At 40.2% G+C, this 22,125-nt stretch overlaps 1 protein-coding gene and 1 non-coding gene across 7 annotated transcripts in view; one reads left to right on the top strand and one right to left on the bottom strand.

Moving 5' to 3' along the window:
- UHRF1BP1L (UHRF1 binding protein 1 like) overlaps window positions 1–22,125 on the bottom strand; it is a 97,664-nt gene that overhangs the window by 51,927 nt on the left and 23,612 nt on the right. For 4 of the 6 annotated variants that reach the window (XM_036250727.1, XM_036250728.1, XM_036250726.1 and 1 more), the window contains 3 exons: window positions 7,692–7,854; window positions 4,355–4,393; window positions 3,822–3,913 (listed from right to left, as the gene is read on the bottom strand). In XM_036250727.1, the coding sequence (XP_036106620.1) occupies window positions 3,822–3,913; window positions 4,355–4,393; window positions 7,692–7,854 (294 nt within the window). Of the gene's footprint in view, window positions 1–3,821; window positions 3,914–4,354; window positions 4,394–7,691; window positions 7,855–8,142; window positions 8,467–12,513; window positions 12,634–22,125 lie in introns of all 6 variants that reach the window. The other 2 variants (XM_036250730.1, XM_036250729.1) reach the window with 2 other exon arrangements.
- LOC118624766 lies at window positions 5,021–5,124 on the top strand. The gene has a single exon (XR_004958437.1). It is a non-coding gene; the product is annotated as a U6 spliceosomal RNA (small nuclear RNA).

Genomic DNA, 22,125 nt, shown 5'->3' with positions numbered 1-22,125 from the left:
CCCAAGGACTTTTTTTTTTTTTTTTTTGGCATTCATCTTCAGATAGACTGGGAGGGAGAGAGGGAGGAAGACAGAGAGAGAGAGAAACATCAATGTGAGAGACACATCAAGTGGTTGCCACCTACACGACCCCAACCGGGGCTGGGGACAAAGTGCAACTGAGGTACGTGCCCTTAGTGGGAATCGTACTCAGGTCTCTCTGGTCCGCAGGCCGATGCTCTAATCACTGAGCCAAACCGGCCAGGGCTAAAGATTTTTTTTAAAGTGTTATGATTGTGGCCTGGCCAGCACAGAGAGTCAGCCTGCAGACCAAAGGGTCCCAGGTTCGATTCCTGATCAAGGGCATATACCTGGGTTGCAGGTTTGATCTCCCACCCTGGTCAGGGTGCATGGGGAGGCAACCAACGAATGTGTGTCTCTCACATCTCTCTCTCAATCTCTCTGTCTCTCTCCCTCCCTTTCACACTTTCTGAAATTCAATGGAGAAAATATCCTGGGGTGAGGATTTAAAAAAAAAAAAAAAAGTGTTGATTATATTGGAGGATTTAAAATCAGAATGGTAGCCCTGGCCGGTTTGGCTCAGCGGTTGGAGCATCAGCCTGAGGTCCAAAAAGACCCAGGTTCAATTCCCGCTAAGGGCACGTACCTCGGTTGCAGTTTGTCCCCAGCCCTGCTTGGGTCATGCGGGTGGCAGCCACTCGATGTATCCCTTTCACGTCGATGTTTCTCTCTCTCTCTCTCTGTCTTCCTCTCTCTACCTCCCACTCTATCTGAACAAAAAATGGGGAAAAAAATGTCCTCGGGTGAGGATAAAAAATAATAATAAAATAAAAATTAATAAAATAAAAATTAATAAAATAAAATCAGAAGGGTGATGCCTGTATCAATGACTAAGTCTACATGTTTATGATTAAGTCATCCATTATAAATTTGAAAGGTAAAATTCCAGTTTACAAGTAAATTTCTTCTAAGCCTATTAATTACTAGTTTCCCTCTATTTTAATCTCTTAGCTAGAAACAAAATCAAATAGATCAGAGGTTTGCTAAGTTGCATGACTATAAAGAATTGTTAGAAATACGTATTCCTAGCCCTGGCCGGTTTGGCTCAGCAGTAGAGCATGGGCCCCTGGACCAATGAGTCTCAGGTTCGATTCCAGCCAACAACATGTACCTCGGTTCGTCGCCAACCCTAGTCCGGGTCGTGTGGGAAGCAATCAGTCAATGTGTGTCTCTCACGTCGATGTTTCTCTCTCTTCCCCTTTCTCTCCCTCTCTCTCCTTCCCACTCTATCTGAACATAAATAGAAAAATATCACTGGGTGAGGATTAAAAATATATATATAGATATATATGTATATATATTCCAATTCTTAACAACCATTATAGATCTAATGAGTCATAATTTCAAAAGAAGGAGCCTAAAAGACTGTAGGCTTAGTAAACACGCCAAGTGATTGTTACAATCAGGAGTCTGGAAAATGTGAAAATAGATGAACCATAATGCCACACATCAAAATATAAGGATTGTCATCATACGATTACAAAGCCAACTTATAAAGCATATTGATACCATAAAAATGTGAACTAGGCCCGGCCGGTGTGGCTCAGTGGTTGAGAGCATCGACCCATACATCAAGAGGTCGCCAGATGGATTCCCAATCAGGGCACATGCCCAGATTGTAGGTCCAATCCTCAGTGGGTGGAATACAGGAGGCGGTCAATCGATGTTCTCTCTCATCAATGTTTGTATGCCTCTCTCCCTCCCCTTCCTCTCTCTTTAAAAATTCAATTAAAAAAAAACAATTTTTTTCTTTATTGATTTTGAAAGAGAGAGGAAGGGAGAGGGAGAGAGAGATAGAAACATTGTTTGGCTGCCTCCTGCATGTTCCCCACTGGAGTTGGGCCCACAACCCGGGCATGTGCCCTAACCAGGAATCAACCAGTGACCACTTGGTGCATGGGTTGTTGCTCAACCACTGAGCCACACCGGCCATGCAAGAAAAAAAAATTAAAATAAAAATAAAAACGTGAATTAGGAAGAACACTATCAACGACACTTAGCACACTGACAAAATACCTAATTTCTGCCACACCTAATTAAAACAAATCTTTCATTAATGCAATTTTCCTGATCTTTTCCTCTTTCAATAATCTTATAAACATCGTTACTTTCTGATATTTCTGACTCTAGCCAATTTATTTATGTTTTATTTGTAATCCTCACACGAGAATATTTTTCCATTGATATTTTTTCAGATAGAGTAGGAGAGGGGGGAAGGAGAGAAGAGAGAGAGAAACATCTGTGTGAAAGAGACATATCAATTGGTTGCCTCCCACACGACCGCAACTGGGGCCAGGGATCAAACCTGAAACCAAGGAATCAAACTGAACTCTCAACTGTTTGGTGTACAGGCTGATGCTCTAACTGATTAGCCAAACTGGCCAGATCAACTCTAGCCATTTTATTTATTTATTTATTTTATTTATTTTTTATCCTCATTCGAGGACATTTTTCCATCTTTTGTACAGACAGAGTGGGAGGGAGAGAGAGGAAGAGAGAGAGAGGGAAACATCGATGTGAAAGGGACACATCGAGTGGCTGCCACCCGCACAACCAACCAGGGCCGGGGACAAACTGCAACCGAGGTACATGCCCTTAGCAGGAACCGAACCCGGGTCTCTCCGGACCACAGGCGGACGCTCTAACCGCTGAGCCAAACCGGCCAGGGCAACTCTAGCCATTTTAAAGATCAACTGCTCCAATCTACTCTACTAAACTGAAAACACATTTTATACTTTAAAATTTCAAATTGCTGGACAATACACAAATTACAAAGAAGTTAATGTGAAAGCTCTTTTCCCAGTCACTATTACCTGTAGTGTAAATATAAATCATACATCTGATAGACCGCACTACTGTAAAGGTGGTTCAATGTTGATGAAAGAGGACAGTGTAAGTGTGTGCATGTTCATTCTCAAGAAGAGTTTTATCACTGGTTTTACTTTGCACCTAGAAGACTATAAATGTTCATGGCTGCCAAGTTGTACAACTTGAGGAGGCACCAAGCACATTAAAATCTATGTGAACATTTTACACGAATAGCTGCACAATCCAAAATAGTGCTGAAATCCTGCCGTGAGGAAATGATGTATAGTACAAGATTCAACAACAATGATTGCAAAAACAAATAGGCATTTTTGAAAAGATCTATTTTTCAAGAACTATTCTAATTTTTCAAAAAGGCTTTGTGAAATGGGCCTCATGTTTCTACTTTATTAGCATCTGATTTTATCTATCGAAATTCGATTTGAGAACATTCTTTAATAAATTTTAGAGTAATCCAAAAGGTCTATAATTTTTTTAGGCATCAGTTTAACTCTTTAGAGTCATAAAAGTACAATGATGCATAAAATAAATGATATGCATCTGATTTACAGAATGCCTACACTCTTCTGCTTTCATTTTCTGCTACTGCTCTGCCTTTGGCTGATCCTTATTTAAATATCAAGAAAAGCAAGATGAATAAAATGGCTACAATCAATTCTGCTACTTTCGTAAGTATATACTAAAACTACAATGTTTGATGGGCGAGGTGACTGAAATAGAGCCTGTTTGAGGTCAGTGGATTTTATCTTATGTTCCATTACTACAGATAATACAGATGACTATAGGTAAAAATAAAGTTAAAAGAAAAAAATAAAGAATCAACTAATGAATCCATAAATAACTGAAACAACAAATCAATGAGAAAAAAAATAGAGATGACTATGAAAAATAATTCCTTTTGCTAGTCATACAGATTAATACTGGAGATAACTTACCTTTGTCCTGAAGCAGTTGCAATTGGTGATGGGCCATTAGGATTTCGTGGTTCTTCACATGTACTCATTTCCATTATTACTTTATCTAGGGACTTATAAAAACACATTAAAAATGTAAGTGATTAGATACTTTATTTTATGTATATTATAAAAATATTTAACCATTAGGATTTCGTGGTTCTTCACATGTACTCATTTCCATTATTACTTTATCTAGGGACTTATAAAAACACATTAAAAATGTAAGTGATTAGATACTTTATTTTATGTATATTATAAAAATATTTAAAACTAAAAGGACAAATATCAAAGCAGAAAATGCACTCAGTCCTTTCTCAAGGAACTTACTATCTAGTGGAAAAGTTGAGTTTTATAGAAGTATGAGAGAAAAACCATAAGAAGAGCCATATACTGCAAAGATCATCAGATTTTATAGAAGTGCAATTTCTAATCCCAAAATACACGAGCATTAAAAGAGTAGTTAGATCATAGGCTTATATAAATGTTTATTTCTGACACAATTCAGAACTCACCAAACAGATAGGATGTGTCTTCAGTTTTGTCCATGGGATCTGAAAAAGTAAAAGTTTTTTTTCTTTAAAATAATCATTAAAAGATGTAAAAACAGATGACTTTTTTTTTATATTGCAAAATAATAAAATGAACCATTCATAATCTTAAAACTAGATGTGTCTATATTAAATAAAAGACTGGTCGTCTGGCCGGTGTGGCTCAGTGGCTGAGCGTTGACCCATGAAGTAAGAGGTCACCGATTCGATTCCCGGTCAGGACACATGCCCAGGTTGTAGGCTCAATCCCCAGTGGGGGACATGCAGAAGGCGGCCAACTGATGTTCTCTCTCATCGATGTTTCTATCTCTCTCTCTCCCTCTCACTTCTTCTTTCTCTAAAAAAATCAATAAAGGGAACAAAATTTAAAAAAAGACTAGTCATATTTTCGTACTAATCTTTTTAAATAAAATTTTCAGGTTGCCTTAAATATCTTTTCCCAGCCCTTAAAACACATTTTAATTTCATAATTTACCTAAGACTTCCCAGCAAAACATAACCAGTGTTCTGTTCATGTAACAATTTTTTATATTCTAGAATTCTGACCTATCTTTTCATAGATAGTCAAGACAAATACAAAAGTGAGGCCATTGCTATAAAATGTAGGCAATACCAAATAAATAGTATTCAGTGCTCGCTTCAACAGCACATATACTAAAATTGGAACAATACAGAGATTAGCATGGCCCCTGCACAAGGATGACACGCAAATTCGTGAAACGTTCCATATTTTTGCAAAACATCGATTTTTAAAATAAGGAAGCAAAAAACGCCCAATCAGAACAGCAAAAAGAAAAAAAAAAAAAAAAAGAATCCAAAAAAATGAGGATAGTGTAAGGAGCCTCTGGGACAACTTCAAGTGTGCCAACATTCACGTCTTGGGAGTGTCCAGAAGAAGAGACAGAACAAGAAATCGAAAACCTGTTTGAAACAATAATGACAGAAGACTTCCCTAACTTGATGAAGGAAATAGACATACAAGTCCAGGAAGCACAGAGAGTCCCAAACAAGATGAACCCCAAGAGGCCCACACCAAGACACATCATCATCAAAATGCAAAAGGTTCAAGACAGAATCTTAAAAGCAGCAAAAGAAAGGCAGCTAGTTACCTACAAGGGAGTTCCCATTAGGCTGTCAGCTGATCTCTCAAAAGAAACTTTGCAGGCCAGAAGGGAGTGGCAAGAAATATTCAGAGTGATGAAAAGCAAAAACCTACAACCAAGATTACTCTATCCTGCAAAGCTGTCATTTAGAAACGATGGCCATAGAAAGAGTTTCCCAGACAAGAAAAAGTTAAAGGAGTTCATCACCACCAAACCGTTATTATATGAAATGTTAAAGGGTCTTCTTGAAGAAAAAGGTAAAATATATGAACAAACAAAATGGCAATGAATACATATCTATTGACAATGGAATCTACAAACAAAATGAACAGGCAGAACAGAAACATTCTCATAGATACAGAGAACATTTTGTTGGTTGCCAGATGGGAAGGGGGTTGGGGGAATGGGTGAAAAAGGTGAAGGGATTAAGAAGTACAAATTGGTTGCTAGACTGGCAAACCTCAAAGAGAAGGGGGTTGGGGGGTGAGAAGAAATAAACCAAAGAACTTATTTATATGCATATATGCATAACCAATGGACACAGACAACAGTGTGGGAAAAGGCAGGAGGGGGGTGGGAGTGGGGAGGAGGGGGTCAATGGGGGAAAAACGAGGAACATCTGTAATACATTCAACAATAAAGATTAAAAAAATAATAAAATAAAAATAAATAAATAAATAGTATTCAAACATAACCTGCATTAAAATGGCATGTCTTTGGAGATATTTAGGTTTATGGAAAATAGAAAAATAAAATTAAAGGAAAGAATCTTTTTTTTCTACAATCTTCTCTTTGGCACTCAATTTTATTTTATTTTATTTATTTATTATTTAAAACCTCACCTGAGGATATTTTTCCATTGATTTTTCAGATAGAGTGGGGAGGTGGGATAGAGAGAGAAAGAGAGAGAGAGAGAGACATTAATGTGAGAGAGACACATCGATTGGTCGCCTCCCGCACAACCCTAACCAGGGTCAGGGATTGAACTGCAACCAAGGCACGTCCCTTGACTGGAATCAAACACAAGACCTTTGGTCTACAGGCCGACACTCTAACCACTGAGCCAAACCAGTCACGGCTCGCACTCAATTTTAATTTTTTTTTTTTGTCCTTACCTGAGGGCATTTTTGTATTCATCTTCAGATAGAGTGAGGGGAAAAAAGGGAGGAAGAGAGAGAGAGAAACATCGATGCAAGAAAGACACATCAACTGGCCGCTACCCACACGACCCTAACCAGGGCAGGGGACAAACAGCAACCGAGGTACGTGCCCTTAGTGGGAACCGAACCCAGGTCTCTCTGAACCATGGGCCGATGCTCTAACCGCTGAGCCAAACTGGCCAGGGCTCAATTTTAATTTTATGAAACAAATGAGCATTCACTATTTCTACTAAGCATACTTTCAAACTAAACCTAGTCTTTTAAGAGCAAGGAGTGATATGACCTTAGTGTCAAGGCAAGTAGAAATAAGTTTTAATAAGTAGTAATAACGATAATAAAAGAAAACTTTAAAATCCTCAAAGTGACAAATGAGAAAAAAAGGATAAAACTTTAAATAAAAGTATAATATACAGATTAAGAGAAGTTATTAGTCTTCATATCTTCATTTAAAATAAGGTATTTGCCCTGGCCGCTTTGGCTCGGTGGTTAGAGCATCGGCCTGCGGTCCAGAGAAACCCGGGTTCAATTCCCGCTAAGGGCACGTACTTTGGTTGCAGTTTGTCCCTGGCCCTGATTGGGTCGTGTGGGTGGCAACCACTCAATGTGTCCCTTTCACATCAACGTTTCTCTCTCTCTCTTCCTCCCACTCTATCGAACAAAAAATGGAAAAATTTCCTCGGGTAAGGATAAAAATAAATAAAAACTAAAGTAAAATAAGGTATTTATTTACTTATCACAAATTTAAATTGTCACATTTGACAACAAATCTTATTAAAAACTTTGTGTTATTAATAAACTATCAATAATTTTATTTAAATGGTAATAACATTAAATTCTAAATAAAAATTAAAATCTATAAATTAATAATTAATGTATTAGTATACAACTAAATTCATTAAGGCACACGTTCATGCAATTATTTAGACAAAGATATTTGTCCTTTTAAACTTATTCACAATAAAATGTTTATTTTAAAAGACATGAATGAAATTAAAAAATAAAAACAGAAAATGCTTTTCACAGATATCAAAATCTCACCCTAATAGATGCTTTATTACAAAAAACTTTGTTGATAGCAAGCCATGTTGGCAAGTCCAACATATTCTGGAGCACCTCTTCATCCAACTCCAAATTCTTCAGTTCACCTTCTCCTTTAAGAGTACTTAGATTTATCTTGTCAGGAGATAAATTTTTGGTAAATCTGAAAGAGAATATAAATGGACATTTATTTTTAGTGTCAGTGACGGTAGAATCATTTGTGCAAATATACAGAGTACTAAAAACGTAATAGCAGGACTAAGAAACCCAAAACTACAGTGACAGGCTCTACTTTAATCCATATTTTTCTTTCTTAGTGTTTTTATTGATTTTTTAGAGAGAGAGGAAGAGAGAGAGATACATCCATCGGCAGCCCCCTGCATTCCCCCTACTGGGGATTGAGCCCACAATCCGGGCATGTGCCCTGACTGGGAATCAAATCAGGACCTACCTCTCAGTCCACAGGAGGACACTCAGTCCACTGAGCCACACCGGCCAGGCTTAATCCAGGTTTTTCAACATGGTTTTATTACTTGTTGTTTTGAACTCTCTTGTCTGTAGCTCTCTTACAGAAAGCTTACAGTGTTTTTGTCATACATTTAAATCATATTCCCACATGTAATCGAGCTCTGGTTCTCACTGCCTTGCAAATTTATGAATATTTAGTGAGTATCCACTATTTTCCAGGCACTATGAAAGGCAGTGCATATCACATTTTGTTTACTTTGCTGCAGACTACATCATAGGAGGAGATATTCCTATTCTACTAACGAACCTACAAGGAAAGTAAGGAAAAAAGGGACCCTTTAGATTCAGCAGCAGCACAGTAGTCACCACCATTCATCATCCCAAGAATGGTGATCAATAGACAGTAGCACTCCTTTTATATTTTTAAATTTACTTTTTATTTTTAAAATAATGTTTATTTTCAATTACAGTTGATGTACAATATTATATTCATGTCAGGTTTACAACCCAGTGATAAGACATTAATATAACTCACAAAGTGATCACCCTGATAAATCTAGTACCCATCTGACAACATACGTAGTTATTTTAATTATTTTTTGCCTTTATTGATTTTAGAGAGAGAGGAAGGGGGAGAGAGAGATGGAAACATTGATAAGAGAGAACATTGATTGGCTGCCTTCTGCATGCCCCCCCACTGGGCATGTGTCCTGACTGGGGATCAAACTGGTGACCTCTTGGCACATGTGTCGACACTCAACCACTGAGCCACACTGGCGGGACAACATACGTAGTTAAAAAATTACTGAAGTGAAGCATATATAAGGGTTATGTTTTCCTATGTACTTTTAGCCCCTGTATGTCTTTTAATTGGAGCATTTAATCTATTTGAATTTAAAATAACTGCTAATAGCTCTGGCCAGTTTGGCTCAGAAGTCAGATTATCAGCCTGAGGACCAGAGAATCCCGCTAAGGGCATGTACCTTGGTTGCAGTTTGTTGCCAGCCCGGTTGGGGTCATGTGGGAGGCAACCACTTGATGTGTCTCTCTCATGTTGATGTTTCTCTCTCTCTTCCTCCCACTCTATCTAAAAGATAAATGCAAAAATGTCCTCAGGTGAGGATAAAAAAATCTATATATGTGTGTGTGTGTGTGTGTTTATATATATATATCTATATATATGTAAAATAAATAACTGTTAATAGATATGTATTTATTACAATTTTATTATTCACATTTTTATTCCCTATACAGCATGTCTATTTTTTTTTTAAACATGTTCAACTTTTAGCCCTGGCTAGTTTGGCTCAGTGGTAGAGCGTTGGCCTGCGGTCCAGAGAGACCCGAGTTTGGTTCCCGCTAAGGGCATGTACCTTGGTTGCAGTTTGTCCCTGGCCCTGGTTGGGTCGTGCGGATGGCAACCACTCGATGTGTCCCTTTCACGTCGATGTCTCTCTCTCTCTCTCTCTCTCTCTCTCTCTCTCTCTCTCTCCCCCCCCCCTCCCACTCTAACTGAACAAAAAATGGAAAAATGTCCTTGGGTGAGGATAAACAAAAAAATAAAACATGTTCAACTTTTATTTATTTATTCATTCATTCATTCATTCATTCATTCATTCATTCATTCACTCATTCATTTATGTGGTACATGCCCCTAGCAGGAACCAAACCTGGGACTCTGGTCCGCAGGCCAATGCTCAACCGCTGGGCCAAACTGGCCAGGGCAGCATATCTATTTTGTAACTACCAATTACACTTAATACCTTCACCTTTTACACCCATCCCCCATCCCCCATCTCCTCTGATAACTGTCAAAATGTTCTCTGTATCTATGAGTCTGCTTCTGTTCTGCTTGTTCATTTATTTTGTTCTTTAGTATCCATGTATAAGTGAAATCATATGGCATTTGTCTTTTTCTGTCTGATTTATTCACTCAGCACAATCCTCTAGGTCTATCCTTGTTTTTGCAGATGGCAAGATTTCATTCCTTTTTTTTATCCTCACCCGAGGACATTTTTCCATTTTTTTGTTCGGGTAGAGTGGGAGGGAGAGAGAGGAACAGAGAGAGAGAGAGAGAGAAACATCGATGTGAAAGGGACACATCGAGTGGCTGCCACCCGCACGACCAACCAGGGCCGGGGACAAACTGCAACCGAGGTACATGCCCTTAGCGGGAACCGAACCCGGGTCTCTCAGGACCGCAGGTCGACGATCTAACCGCTGAGCCAAACCGGCCAGGGCAAGATTTCATTCCTTTTATGTGACTGAGTCATTTTCTATGACAATGAACATATGAATATATACATCTTTCAATTTAGTGTTTTGGGTTTCTTTGGATAAATACTCAGAAGTGGAATTGCTGAGTCCTTCTTTGTTTCTTGTCACACATAGCCTTTGTTTTAAAGTCTACTTTGTCTGGTATAAGTATTGCTATCCCAGCTTTTTTGTTTTGTTTCCATTTTCAAGAAATATCTTTTTTGCCCTGGCCAGTTTGTTTCAGTGGTTAGAACACTGGCCCTTGGACCAGTGAGTCCCGGGTTCGATTCCGGTCAAGGGCACATACCTCAGTTGCTGTTTGTCCTGGCCCTGACCGGGTTGTGCGGGAGGCAATCAATTGATGTTTCTCTCTCTTCCTCCCACTCTATCTGATGATAAATAGAAAAAAAAGCAAATAAACATCCTCGGGTGAGGATAAAAATAAAAGAAAAATAGGGAAAAAAAAAAAAGAAAACATCTTTTTCCATTTCTTTACTTTCAGTTTGTATGTGTCTTTCAATCTGAAGTGAAGCATATGTAAGGGTCTTGTTTTCATATCCATTCTTAGCCCCTGTATGTCTTTTAATTGGAGCATTTTTTCCATTTGCATTCACAACTGTTAATAGATATGTATTTATTGTCATTTTATTGGTCATATTTTTTATCTTACTTTTTCTTCTTCTTAAAGAAGAACCTTTAACATTTCACATAATACTAGTTTGCTGGTGATGTACTCCTTCAGGTTTTTACTGTCTGGGAAGCTATTTGTCTTTTGATTCTAAATGATAGCTTTGTAGGTAGAGTAATCTTGGTTGCAAGTCCTTGCTTTTCATCACTTTGAATAGGTCCTGCCAATCCCTTCTTGCCTGCAAAGTTTCTGTTGAGAAATCAGCTGACAGTCTTATGGGTAACTAACTGCTTTTCTCTTGCTACTTTTAAGCTTCTTTCTTTGTCTTTAACCTTTGGCATTTTAATAATGATGTGTCTTGGTGTGGGCCTCTTTCAGTTCATTTTGTTTGCAACTCTACACACTTCCTAAACTAACATGTCTATTTCCTTCACCAAGTTAGGGAAGTTTTCTGTCATTATTTTTTCAAATAGGTTTTTAATTGCTAGCTCTCTCTCTACTCCTTCTGGCACCCCCATAATGTGAATGTTGGTATGCTTGAAGTTGTCTCAAAGGCTCCTTAAACTATTCTGTTTTTGAGTTCTTTTTCTTTTTGCTCTTCTCACTAGGTGTTTTCTGATTATCTTCCAAATCACTGATTTAATCCTCTGCTTCATCTACTCTGCTGATTCCCTGTAATATTCTTTATTCAGTTAATAAATTGTTCATTATGACTGGTTCTTTGTGTTTTCTATCTCCATTTTTATGTTTCCTATCTCTTTGTTGAAATTCTCACACTAAGTTCCTCTATTCTTCTCCTAAGTTCACTGAGCATCTTTAATACCAGTGTTTTGAATTCTGTATCTGGTAAACTACTTGTCTCCATTTTGTTTAGTTATTTTTTAAAATATATTTTTATTGATTTTTTTAGAGAGAGGAAAGGAGAAAGGGACAGAAACACTGATGTGAGAGAGATACATCAATTGGCTGCCTCCTGCACGCACCCCTACCGGGGATGGAGTCTGCAACCCTGGGTGCGTGCCCTGACGAGGAATTAAACCAGGACCTCTCAGTCCATGGAATGACAATCCACTAAGCCACACAGACTGGGCTTGTTTAGTTATTTTTATGAAGTTTTGCTCTGTTCTTTCATTTGGGACATGTTTCTTTGTCTCCTCATTTTGGCTGCCTCCCTGTGTTTGTTTCTATGTATTAGATAGAGCTGCTATGTCTCCTGGTTTTGACATAGTAGCCTTATGGAGTAGGTGTCCTGTAGGGCCCAGTGGTGCAGCCTTGCTGGTGACCCAAACTAGGTGCTCCAGGTGCACCCCCCTCACCCCGTGGCCTGTGTGTACCCTCCTATTGTAGTTGAGCCTTGATAGCTGTTGGCACATCAATGGGAGGAATTTACCCACAGGACAGTTGGTTGCAAGGACTGACTGTGACCACAATAGAGGATGTGTTGTGCCAACCTCAGGAAGCAGGACTCACTTCAGCAGGGTTCTGGTGGGTGCCTGGCAAGTCTGCCCCTTGATTGTATAGCTTGTGGAGCTGGTTCAATAATACTGTGGCATGGTCTGAAGCTGTCCACTGGGTTGATAGCTCTGAGACCTAATAGGAGGTACAACCCAAAGTCAGAGGCTGCCTATGTCCTGCCGGGCCACCCAGCATGAACTACAAATCAATCTGCAGATGGCTGCTACTTTGCTGGGTTTGGATGTGTCTGGGAGAAGCCAGGCTGTGAACTGAAGCCGTCTCCCACTAGTGCTGGGCCTGTGGCCACTTAGCGAGGTACGAAGCATGCAGAGGCCAGATGCTGCTTGTTTGGGGTTTGTGAGCCTTTGAAAGATTTTAGAAAAGTCCAAAGCACAAGCCAAGACATGCTGTTTGTATGGAAAATCCACTGGAAATGGCTTGTGTGGGGCCGCAAGTTGGGTGGGGTGGAGCAAACAGTCTTAGCCAGGTTGATGGAGACTCAGATATGACACATATCTGAGGGCTCGGCAAAGAAACAATGGCCTCTGCCAGCACTTCTGTCGGGGAAAAGCTGCCCTTCCAGTCCTCACTGGACAATGTCTCTGCTGCCATTGGAACTGCTGCCCCAGAGCTGGAGCTCAGAGCAAGTGAGTAGGAGTAAATCCACATTAGCACTCCTTTAATTCCTTTTGATACTGACTTAAGAGAAAGTTGAGACAGAGAGAAAGAGAAAGAAAAAGAGAGAGAAACACTGATTGTTACTAATTTACGCATTCAGTGTTTAATTCTTATGTGCCCTGACCAAGGATCAAACATGCAATCTTGGTGTACCAGGCCCATGATCTAACTAACTGAGCTACCCGGCCAGGGCCAGCAATCCTTTAGAAGTACCCAGGAATTCCCAGTTTTAGAAACTGACCTAGATCATTCTAGGAATAAATTATACTACACATATTTTTTCTAAAAGGTCTCTGAGGTAGGGGGTTATGCAACTCTATTTAGCAAACGATGTTGGGTGTTCTCGAAGTGAGACTCTTAAAAATACCAGCTATTTACAACCCTGAATTAGCTGTACAAATATCATTTATCTGTTTTACGAGTTAAGATAACTGAATATAAAGTAAAGTATGTAATGAAAGTGCCAAAAGTGGATGCTGGATTCCAACTAAAGAACTTAGATCTTCTAATAATGACTTAAAAATGAACGTTCATAAACTTAAAATTTGAAACAATAATAGTTAAAATAGTACTGAACATTTTCCAAGGGTTCACTGTATCCCAGGCTCTTTGCATGCATTACTACCTCATCTAATTCCCAAAGTAACCCATTAGGGTCAATACTATTTTTATCCCCACTTTTTACATGAGTAAATATAATGAGTAACTTATATCCCTAGTATCACAGCTAATAATGATAATAGTAGTAATAACAATAATAAATTAAACATACTTTAGAGAACTTTCATATACAGTACTTTATTTAATCCTTATAACAACCCTAAAGCCCGGCCAGTGTGACTCAGTGGTTGAGCATCGACCCATGCACCAAGGGAGCGCCGTTCAATTCCTAGTCAGGGCACATGCCCAGGTTGAGGGCCCAATCCCCAGTAGGGGACATGCAGGATGTGGCCAATTATCAAGGTTCTCTCTCATCAATGCTTCTATCTCTCTCTCCCTCTCCCTTCCTTTCTCTCTAAAATCAACAAAGGAAAAAATAAAACAACCATAAAAGATGTAAAATGGCTAACTTCACACCACAATTCCTTTTCAAGGGAAACTAATAACAAAATTTACTGGCTAACAAGAGGTATTAGCAAGTCTTTTACTTTTTTCTGAAATTAAATATTAAAGTAGCAAAATGTACTACACATGCCCTACACATCAACAAAAATATCAATCAATTTACACATGCTTCTCTATTAACGCTAAACCTGAATTTCTTGAACCATGTTTTATCTATATTCATATCTTCTCACAGAATGTCAACTGAGAAATACCAAGTTCATATTTAACCCATACTTGACCAATAATGCTGGGTTGTATTAAACTTAAGTACCAATCACATTTAGTTTAATACTATGAAGTTTCCTGATAGCCCACCATTTTTTTTTAAAATCTTTATTATTTGATGTAAAATGTATTACAGATGTTCCACATATTTCCCCCACTGACCCCCTCCTCCCCACTCCCCCCTCCCCTATGGCCTTTTCTCACAGCATTGTCTGTGTCCATTGGTTATGCATACAAGTTCTTTGGTTTATTTCTTCCCGCCCCCCAACCCCTTTCCCTTTGAGGTTTGTCAGTCTAGCAATGAATTTGTACTTCTTAATCTCTTCACCTTTTTTACCCATTTCCCCAAACCCCCTCCCAACTGGCAACCAACAAAATGTTCTCTGTATCTATGAGAATGTTTCTGTTCTACCTGTTCATTTTGTTTGTAGATTCCATTGTTGATAGATATATATTCATTGCCATTTTGTTTGTTCATATATTTTATCTTTTTCTTCAAAAAGACCCTTCATCATTTCATATAATAACGGTTTGGTGGTGATGAACTCCTTTAACTTTTTCTTGTCTGGGAACCTCTTTCTATGGCCATCGATTCTAAATGACAGTTTTGCAGGATAGAGTAATCTTGGTTATAGGTTCTTGCTTTTCATCACTCTGAATATTTCTTGCCACTCCTTTCTGGCCTGCAAAGTTTCTTTTGAGAAATCAGCTGACAGCCTAATGGGAACTCCCTTGTAGGTAACTAGCTGCCTTTCTCTTGCTGCTTTTAAGATTCTCTCTTTGTCTTAAGTCTTTTGCATTTTGATGATGATGTGTCTTGGTGTGGGCCTCTTGGGGTTCATCTTGTTTGGGACTCTGTGCTTCTTGGACTTGTATGTCTGTTTCCTTCACCAAATTAGGAAAGTTTTCTGCCATTATTGTTTCAAACAGGTTTTCGATTTCTTGTTCTGTCTCTTCTCCTTCTGGCACCCCCAAGATGCGAATGTTGGTACGCTTGAAGTTGTCCTAGAGGCTCCTTTACACTATCCTCATTTTTTTGGATTTTTTCTTTTTGCTATTCTGATTGGGCATTTTTTTGCTTCTTTATACTCCAAATCGATGGTTTGCTCCTTGGATTTACATACTCTATTATTGAAGCTGTGTAAATTATTCTTTATTTCAGTTAATGCTTCCTTCAATTCTAACTGTGCATACATGATTTCTAACTGGTCGTTTTTTATGCTCTTGAGGCCCTCCCTAAGTTCACTGAGGTTCTCACTAAGTTTATTGAGCATCATTATAAGCAGTATTTCTAACTCAGCATCTGTTAGGTTGCTTATCTCCATTTCGCTTAGTTATTTTATTGGGGTTTTGTTCTGTTCTTTCATTTGGGACCTGTTTCTTTGTCTCCTCATTTTGGCTGCCTCCCTGTGTTTGTTTCTGTGTATTACTTACTGAGAGGTATGGGGCTCGCTGAGACCAGATGCTGCTCGTTTGAAAGAATTTAGGAAAAACCTGAAGCAGGATCCAAGACAGGTCAATCCTATGGTTAAGCAAGTGGCAACAGCTTGGGTGGGCGTGAAAGTTGGGTGGGGTGGGGGCGGGGCCTCAGGGAGTCAGCAGGGCGGGGCTCCCAGTGTGAGCCAGGTTGCTGGAGTCCGAGATATGGCTTCTGTCTGCCGCCCCAGGGAAGGGCTCACCAAAGGAACAAAGGCCTCTGACAGCTCGTTTGTCCCCGAGAAAGTCCCCTCTCCAGTGCCAAACAGCTCAGTTCTTCCCTTATGTCTCTGGTGCCCCTCGAGCTGCCTCCCCTCCAAGCTTAGAGGGAGAGAGTCCGATAAGTCCGTGTGCGGGCCCTTTAAGGAGCTGCTTGGGGCTCCAGCCACGTCAGCTTCCCTGAGCCTCAGTTCCCGCTGGTTTTTCCAGCCAGAAGTTATGGGGATTCTCTTCCTGGCACTGGAACCCTGAGCGGGGCACCTGGTGTGGGACAGGGACCCCTCAGTCCTCAGGGAGGACCTTCCCAGCCGAGGTGTCCTCCTGATTTTTATCCGCCACGTGTGGGACCAGCCCGCCCGCTTCCGGCCCTCCTACCAGTCTGGATGTGGCTGCTGCTTTAATTCCGTAGTCGTAGGACTTCCATTCAGTTGGATTTCAGGCGGTTTTGAATGATGGTTGTTCTGTAGTTTAGTTGTAACTTTGATGTGGTTGTGGGAGGACGCGATACCGCGTTTACCTACCCGCCGTCTTGACCGGAAGTCCCCCACCATTCTTAATTACACAGGAATGACCTGCCACTTCCTCAGGGCAAAGCACTAGAGCTAGAAGGGAGCATTCAATAAGTACTTATTGAGGATTCACTAGTCAGACACACACAGCAGCAAGCAGTACACTCAAGATCCCTACTTTTGTGCAGTTTTCAGTTTAGTTGGTAAGACAGAGGATCAAACGGCATGACTGAGAGAGCACACAGTAGGCAGTCTTAACCCAGAGCTTCTTTGAAACAAGGTCTTTTGAGCTGATATCTGAAGGATGAGTAGTAGACATTAATTACAGAAGGAAATGAAGATGGTAGGGAAAGAAAGAGTATTCCAAGCAGAGGGAATACAGCATATAAAGGTTCTGAGGCAGGAAGGAACATGGTACAGAACAGAAATAAAAAAAGATCAGCATATGGAATGTAGCAAGAGGGCCAGGAGAATAAAAAATAAATCTGGAAGGACAAAGATGGGACCAATTATCCAAGGCCCTGGCCATTTTGTTCACTAATTCATTCATTAAATAAATTTTAACTGATACAGCAAGTCCTCAAACAATGTCATTTTGATAGAGCAGTGATGATACACTACAGTCTTGTTTATATCAGTTAGCCTATGGAAAAACTGGTTTCATTATACATTCTTTTGCCACAGTTCCAAAGACCTATGGACACCATTAAGTGAGGTCCTATTGTTCCTATATTAGGCACTGAAAATTTGACGATGAACAAGATAGATAAAAACGTCTGCCTACACCCTGAGCAGTGTGGCTCAGTTGGTTGGGCATAGTCCCAAGTACCCAGAGGTTGCCGGTTCGATTCCTGGTCAAGGGCACAAGCCTGGGTTGTGGGCTCAATCCCTGGCAGGGGGGCCTACAGAAGGCAACTGATTGATGTTGTGCTCTCAAATCATCTCACATCGATGTTTCTCTGTCTCTTGCATTCTCCCTTCCTCTCTTTCTAAAAATCAATGAACTCTTATTTTATTGTTTAATGTTTTTTCTTTTTTTTTATCCCCACCTAAGGACATTTTTCCATTTTTTGTTCAGATAGAGTGGGAGGAAGAGAGAGGGAGAGAGAGGAAGAGAGAGGGAGAAACATCAACGTGAAAGGGATACATCATGTGGCTGTCTCCTACATGACCCAACCAGGGCTGGGGATAAACTGCAACCGAGGTATGTGCCCTTAGCAGGAACCAAACCCGGGTCTCTCTGGACCACAGGTCGACATTCTAACCGCTGAGCCAAACCAGCCAGGGCTAATATTTTTTCTCTATTGATTTTAGAGAGAGAGGAAGGGAGAGGGAGGGGAAAGTAAGGACAAAAATTTGAGATGGAAACATGTTTGGCATGTCTCAGAAACAGCAAGAAGGCCAATATGATGGGAGGAAATGAACAAAGGCAAGAATAAAAGGAGATGAGGTTAAAGAAGTAACAGGGCACAGATCATGCAGGATCTTTTAAGCCACTCTAAGGACTCTAAGTAAAAATGAGACTGACTACAGATGGTTTTGACTAGAACAAGAGACTTTCATTTTTAAAGGATCACTCTTTTGAGAATATATAACAAGGAGATGTAGGCAGAAGCAAGGAGCCCAAACAAGAGGCTACTGCAACAATCCAGGCAAGAGAAGATGCTGCCTTGGATCAAAATGAAAGAGTAACGCCCTGGCTGGTTTGGCTCAGAGGTTAGAGCCTCAACCTGTGGTCCAGAGAGACCTGGGTTCAGTTCCCGCTAAGGGCATGTACCTCGGTTGCAGTTTGTCCCCGGCCCAGGTTGGGTCGTGCGGGTGGCAACCACTCGATGTGTTCCCTTCACATCGATGTTTCTTTCTCCCCCCCCCCCGCCCCCGCTCTCCCTCCCACTCTATCCGAACAAAAAATGTCCTCGGGTGAGGTTAAAAAAAAAAAAAAAAGTGAAAATAGGCTTTCATTTTATACAAAATTTTCTTTAGCTACACAGAATAAACAAAAATGAATTTGCTGGTTTTTTCTCAGTATTAATGACAAAATTAGCTAACTAAAATTTCCAGGCAAATGAAAAAAATGTGTTTGATTTATATTATACAATTTACAATCAGTACATACTTATTACAGTTAAATTATTTGCAAAGCACTATGCTAAATAAACATTTAGTACAAAACAAAGAGTGTAATAAGTCCATATAATCAAGGTTTATAATTTGCTTAAGGGAACACAGCATAAATGCATGAAAAGTCAAGAATTCCAGCTCTGCAAGAAGACTACTACTAACTATATAACCTCTCAATACCTCAGTTTCCTCATCTGTAAAATGGAGGTAATAATAGTACCTGCCTCATGGGGCTGTTTTGAGCACTAACTGAGTTAGAACACTTAAATGCTAGGAACAGTCCCTAATGCACAGGAAAACTAAGCAAGTGACAAATAGGAATATGAACAATACAGATATTATATAACCAGTGATCTACAATAAAAAAAAAGTTTGACTCCATAAAACACTAAGTATGCAGTAAACCATAAACCAAAAGTATAAATTTTATATCTGATGTTACTATTTCAGTTATGATTTAGTTGAGCTTTCTTCAGATTCATTTCATAGCTACATCATAAAAATAATAATCATACAGCCTGGCTGGTGTGGCTCAGTGGTTGAGCGTCGACCCACGCACCAAGAGGTTGCCGGTTCGATTGCTGGTCAGGGCACATGCCCAGGTTGTGGGCCAGATCCTCAGTGGGGGGCATGCAGGAGTTGGCCAAGCGATGTTCTCTGTCATAGATGTTTCTATCTCTCTCTCCCTTTCCCTTCCCCTCTCTATAATATCAATAAAAAAAAAAATTTTTTTTAAACTTGAATTTTAAAATAAATAATGATCATACAGTTGTTTTATTTGCTAAAGAAACCTGAAACAGATTTGTGAAATGAACCATCTCCCGGTTAAATATAATATTTGAGGGTAAAATCAAAGAATCTTTGAGCTAAATATAATCTTGGAACATAGCTTATAAAAAACCCTTTTCTGGCCTTCTTCCCCACTTACCTCTTTGCATTCATATAATAAATTTCTTGATCTACTTTGTCCTGAAATTGTGTGTGGTTCCTGTTATTAAATATGTTGTCAGAGAGTCACACTAATATCTACTATTTTTCTAAACTTAAGAATTGGTTCTGCTACTTGATAATATTTTCTCAAATAATAGTTATAACTAAACTACAGAGCAGCCATCATTCAGAACCACCTGGAATCAAGCTGAATGGAAGTCCTACGATTATGAAATTAAAGCAGCAGCCACATCGAGACTGGTAAGAGGGGCGAAGGCACAGACAGGCTGGTCCCTCACCCATGGGTGGCGGATAAAAATCAGGAGGATACCTGGCTGTGAAGGACATCCCTGAGGACTGAGGGGTCCCAGTCCCACACCAGGCACCCAGCTCAGGGTTCCAGTGCCAGGAAGAGAAGTCCCCGAAACTTCTGGCTGTAAAACTAGCAGGAACTGAGGCTCAGGGAGGCTGAGGCGGCTGGAGCCCCAGGCAGCTCCTCTTAACTGGCCCACGCACGAACTTACTCAGACCCACTCCCTTCAGACTCCAGCGAAGGGGAGGAATCTTGAAAGGCACCAGGGACATATGGGGAAGAACTGAGTTGTTTGGCATCAGGGCAAGAGCAGGAGGGGCAGCTTTGTCCTGGACAGACATGCTGTCAGAGGCCTTTGTTCCTCTGGTGAGCCCTTCCCTGGGGCTGCAGACAGCCACCATATCTGGGACTCCAGCAACTTGGCTCACACAGGTAGCTCTGCCCTGGTGATTCTCTGAGGCCCCACCCCACCCAACTTTCAGGCCCACAGGAACTGTTGTCAGTTGCTTTACCATAGGATTGGCCTGTCTTGGATCCTGCTTCAGGTTTTCCTAAATTCTTTCAAGCAAGCAGCATCTGGTCTCAGTGAGCCCCATACCTCTCATTAAGTAATACACAGAAACAAACACAGGGAGGCAGCCAAAATGAGGAGACAAAGAAACAGGTCCCAAATGAAAGAACAAAACAAAACTCCAGGAAAAGAACTAAGCAAAATGGAGATAAGCAACCTAACAGATGCTGAGTTCAAAACACTGCTTATAAGGATGCTCAATGGACTTAGTGAGAACCTCAGTGAACTCAGTGAGGGCCTCAAGAGCATAAAAAAGGACCAGTCAGAAATGAAGGAGGCACTAACTGAAATAAAGAATAATTTACACAGATTTTCCCTGGCCGGTTTGGCTCAGCGGTTAGAGCGTCGGTCTGCGGTCCAGAGAGACCTGGGTTCGGTACCCGCTAGGGGTGTGTGCCCCGGTTGCAGTTTGTCCCTGGCCCTGGTTGGTCGTGCGGGTGGCGGCCACTCGATGTGTCCCTTTCACATCAATGTTTCTCTCTCTCTCTTCCTCCCACTCTATCTGAACAAAAACTGGAAAAAAATATCCTCGAGTGAGGATAAAAAAAAAAAAAAAAAAAGAATAATTTACACAGATTCAATAATAGAGTAGGTAAAGCCAAGAAGCCATCTATTTGGACTATAAGAAAGCAAAAAACACCCAATCAGAACAGCAAAAAAAAAAAAAAAATCCGAAAAAATGAGGATGGTGTAAGGAGCCTCTGGGACAACTTCAAGCGTGTCAACATTCACATCTTGGGGGTGCCAGAAGGAGAAGAGACAGAACAAGAAATCGAAAACCTATTTGAAACAATGATGGCAGAAAACTTTCCTAACTTGGTGAAGGAAACAGACATACAAGTCCAGGAAGCACAGAGTTCCAAACAAGATGAACCCCAAGAGGCCCACACCAAGACACATCATCATCAAAAATGCAAAAGGTTCAAGACAAAGAGAGAATCTTAAAAGCAGGGAGAGAAAAGCAGTTAGTTACCTGCAAGGGAGTTCCCATTAGGCTGTCAGCTGATTTCTCAAAAGAAACTTTGCAGGCTAGAAGGGAGTGGCAAGCAATGTTCAGAGTGATGAAAAGCAAGAACCTACAACCAAGATTACTCTATCCTGCAAAGCTGTCATTTAGAATCAATGGCCATATAAAGAGTTTCCCAGACAAGGAAAAGCTAAAGGAGTTCATCACCACCAAACCATTATTATATGTAATGTTGAAGGGTCTTTTTGAATAAAAAGATAAAAAATATGAACAAACAAAATGGCAATAAATACGTATCTATTGACAATGGAATCTACAAATAAAATGAACAAGCAGAACAGAAACATTTTCATAGATACAGAGAACATTTTGTTGGTTGCCAGATAGGAGGGGGAATGGGGGAATGGTTGAAAAAGGTGAAGGGATTAAGAAGTACAAATTGGTTGTTAGACTGACAAAAGTCAAAGGGAAGGGGGGTGGGGGGTAGGAAGAAATAAACCAAAGAACTTAT

This window comes from Molossus molossus, unplaced genomic scaffold (assembly GCF_014108415.1).
Source record: "Molossus molossus isolate mMolMol1 unplaced genomic scaffold, mMolMol1.p scaffold_m16_p_10, whole genome shotgun sequence".
Classification (NCBI taxonomy): Eukaryota; Metazoa; Chordata; class Mammalia; order Chiroptera; family Molossidae; genus Molossus; species Molossus molossus.
Note: the sequence above shows the minus strand (reverse complement) of the source record. Positions and strands in the feature narration are given on the sequence as shown.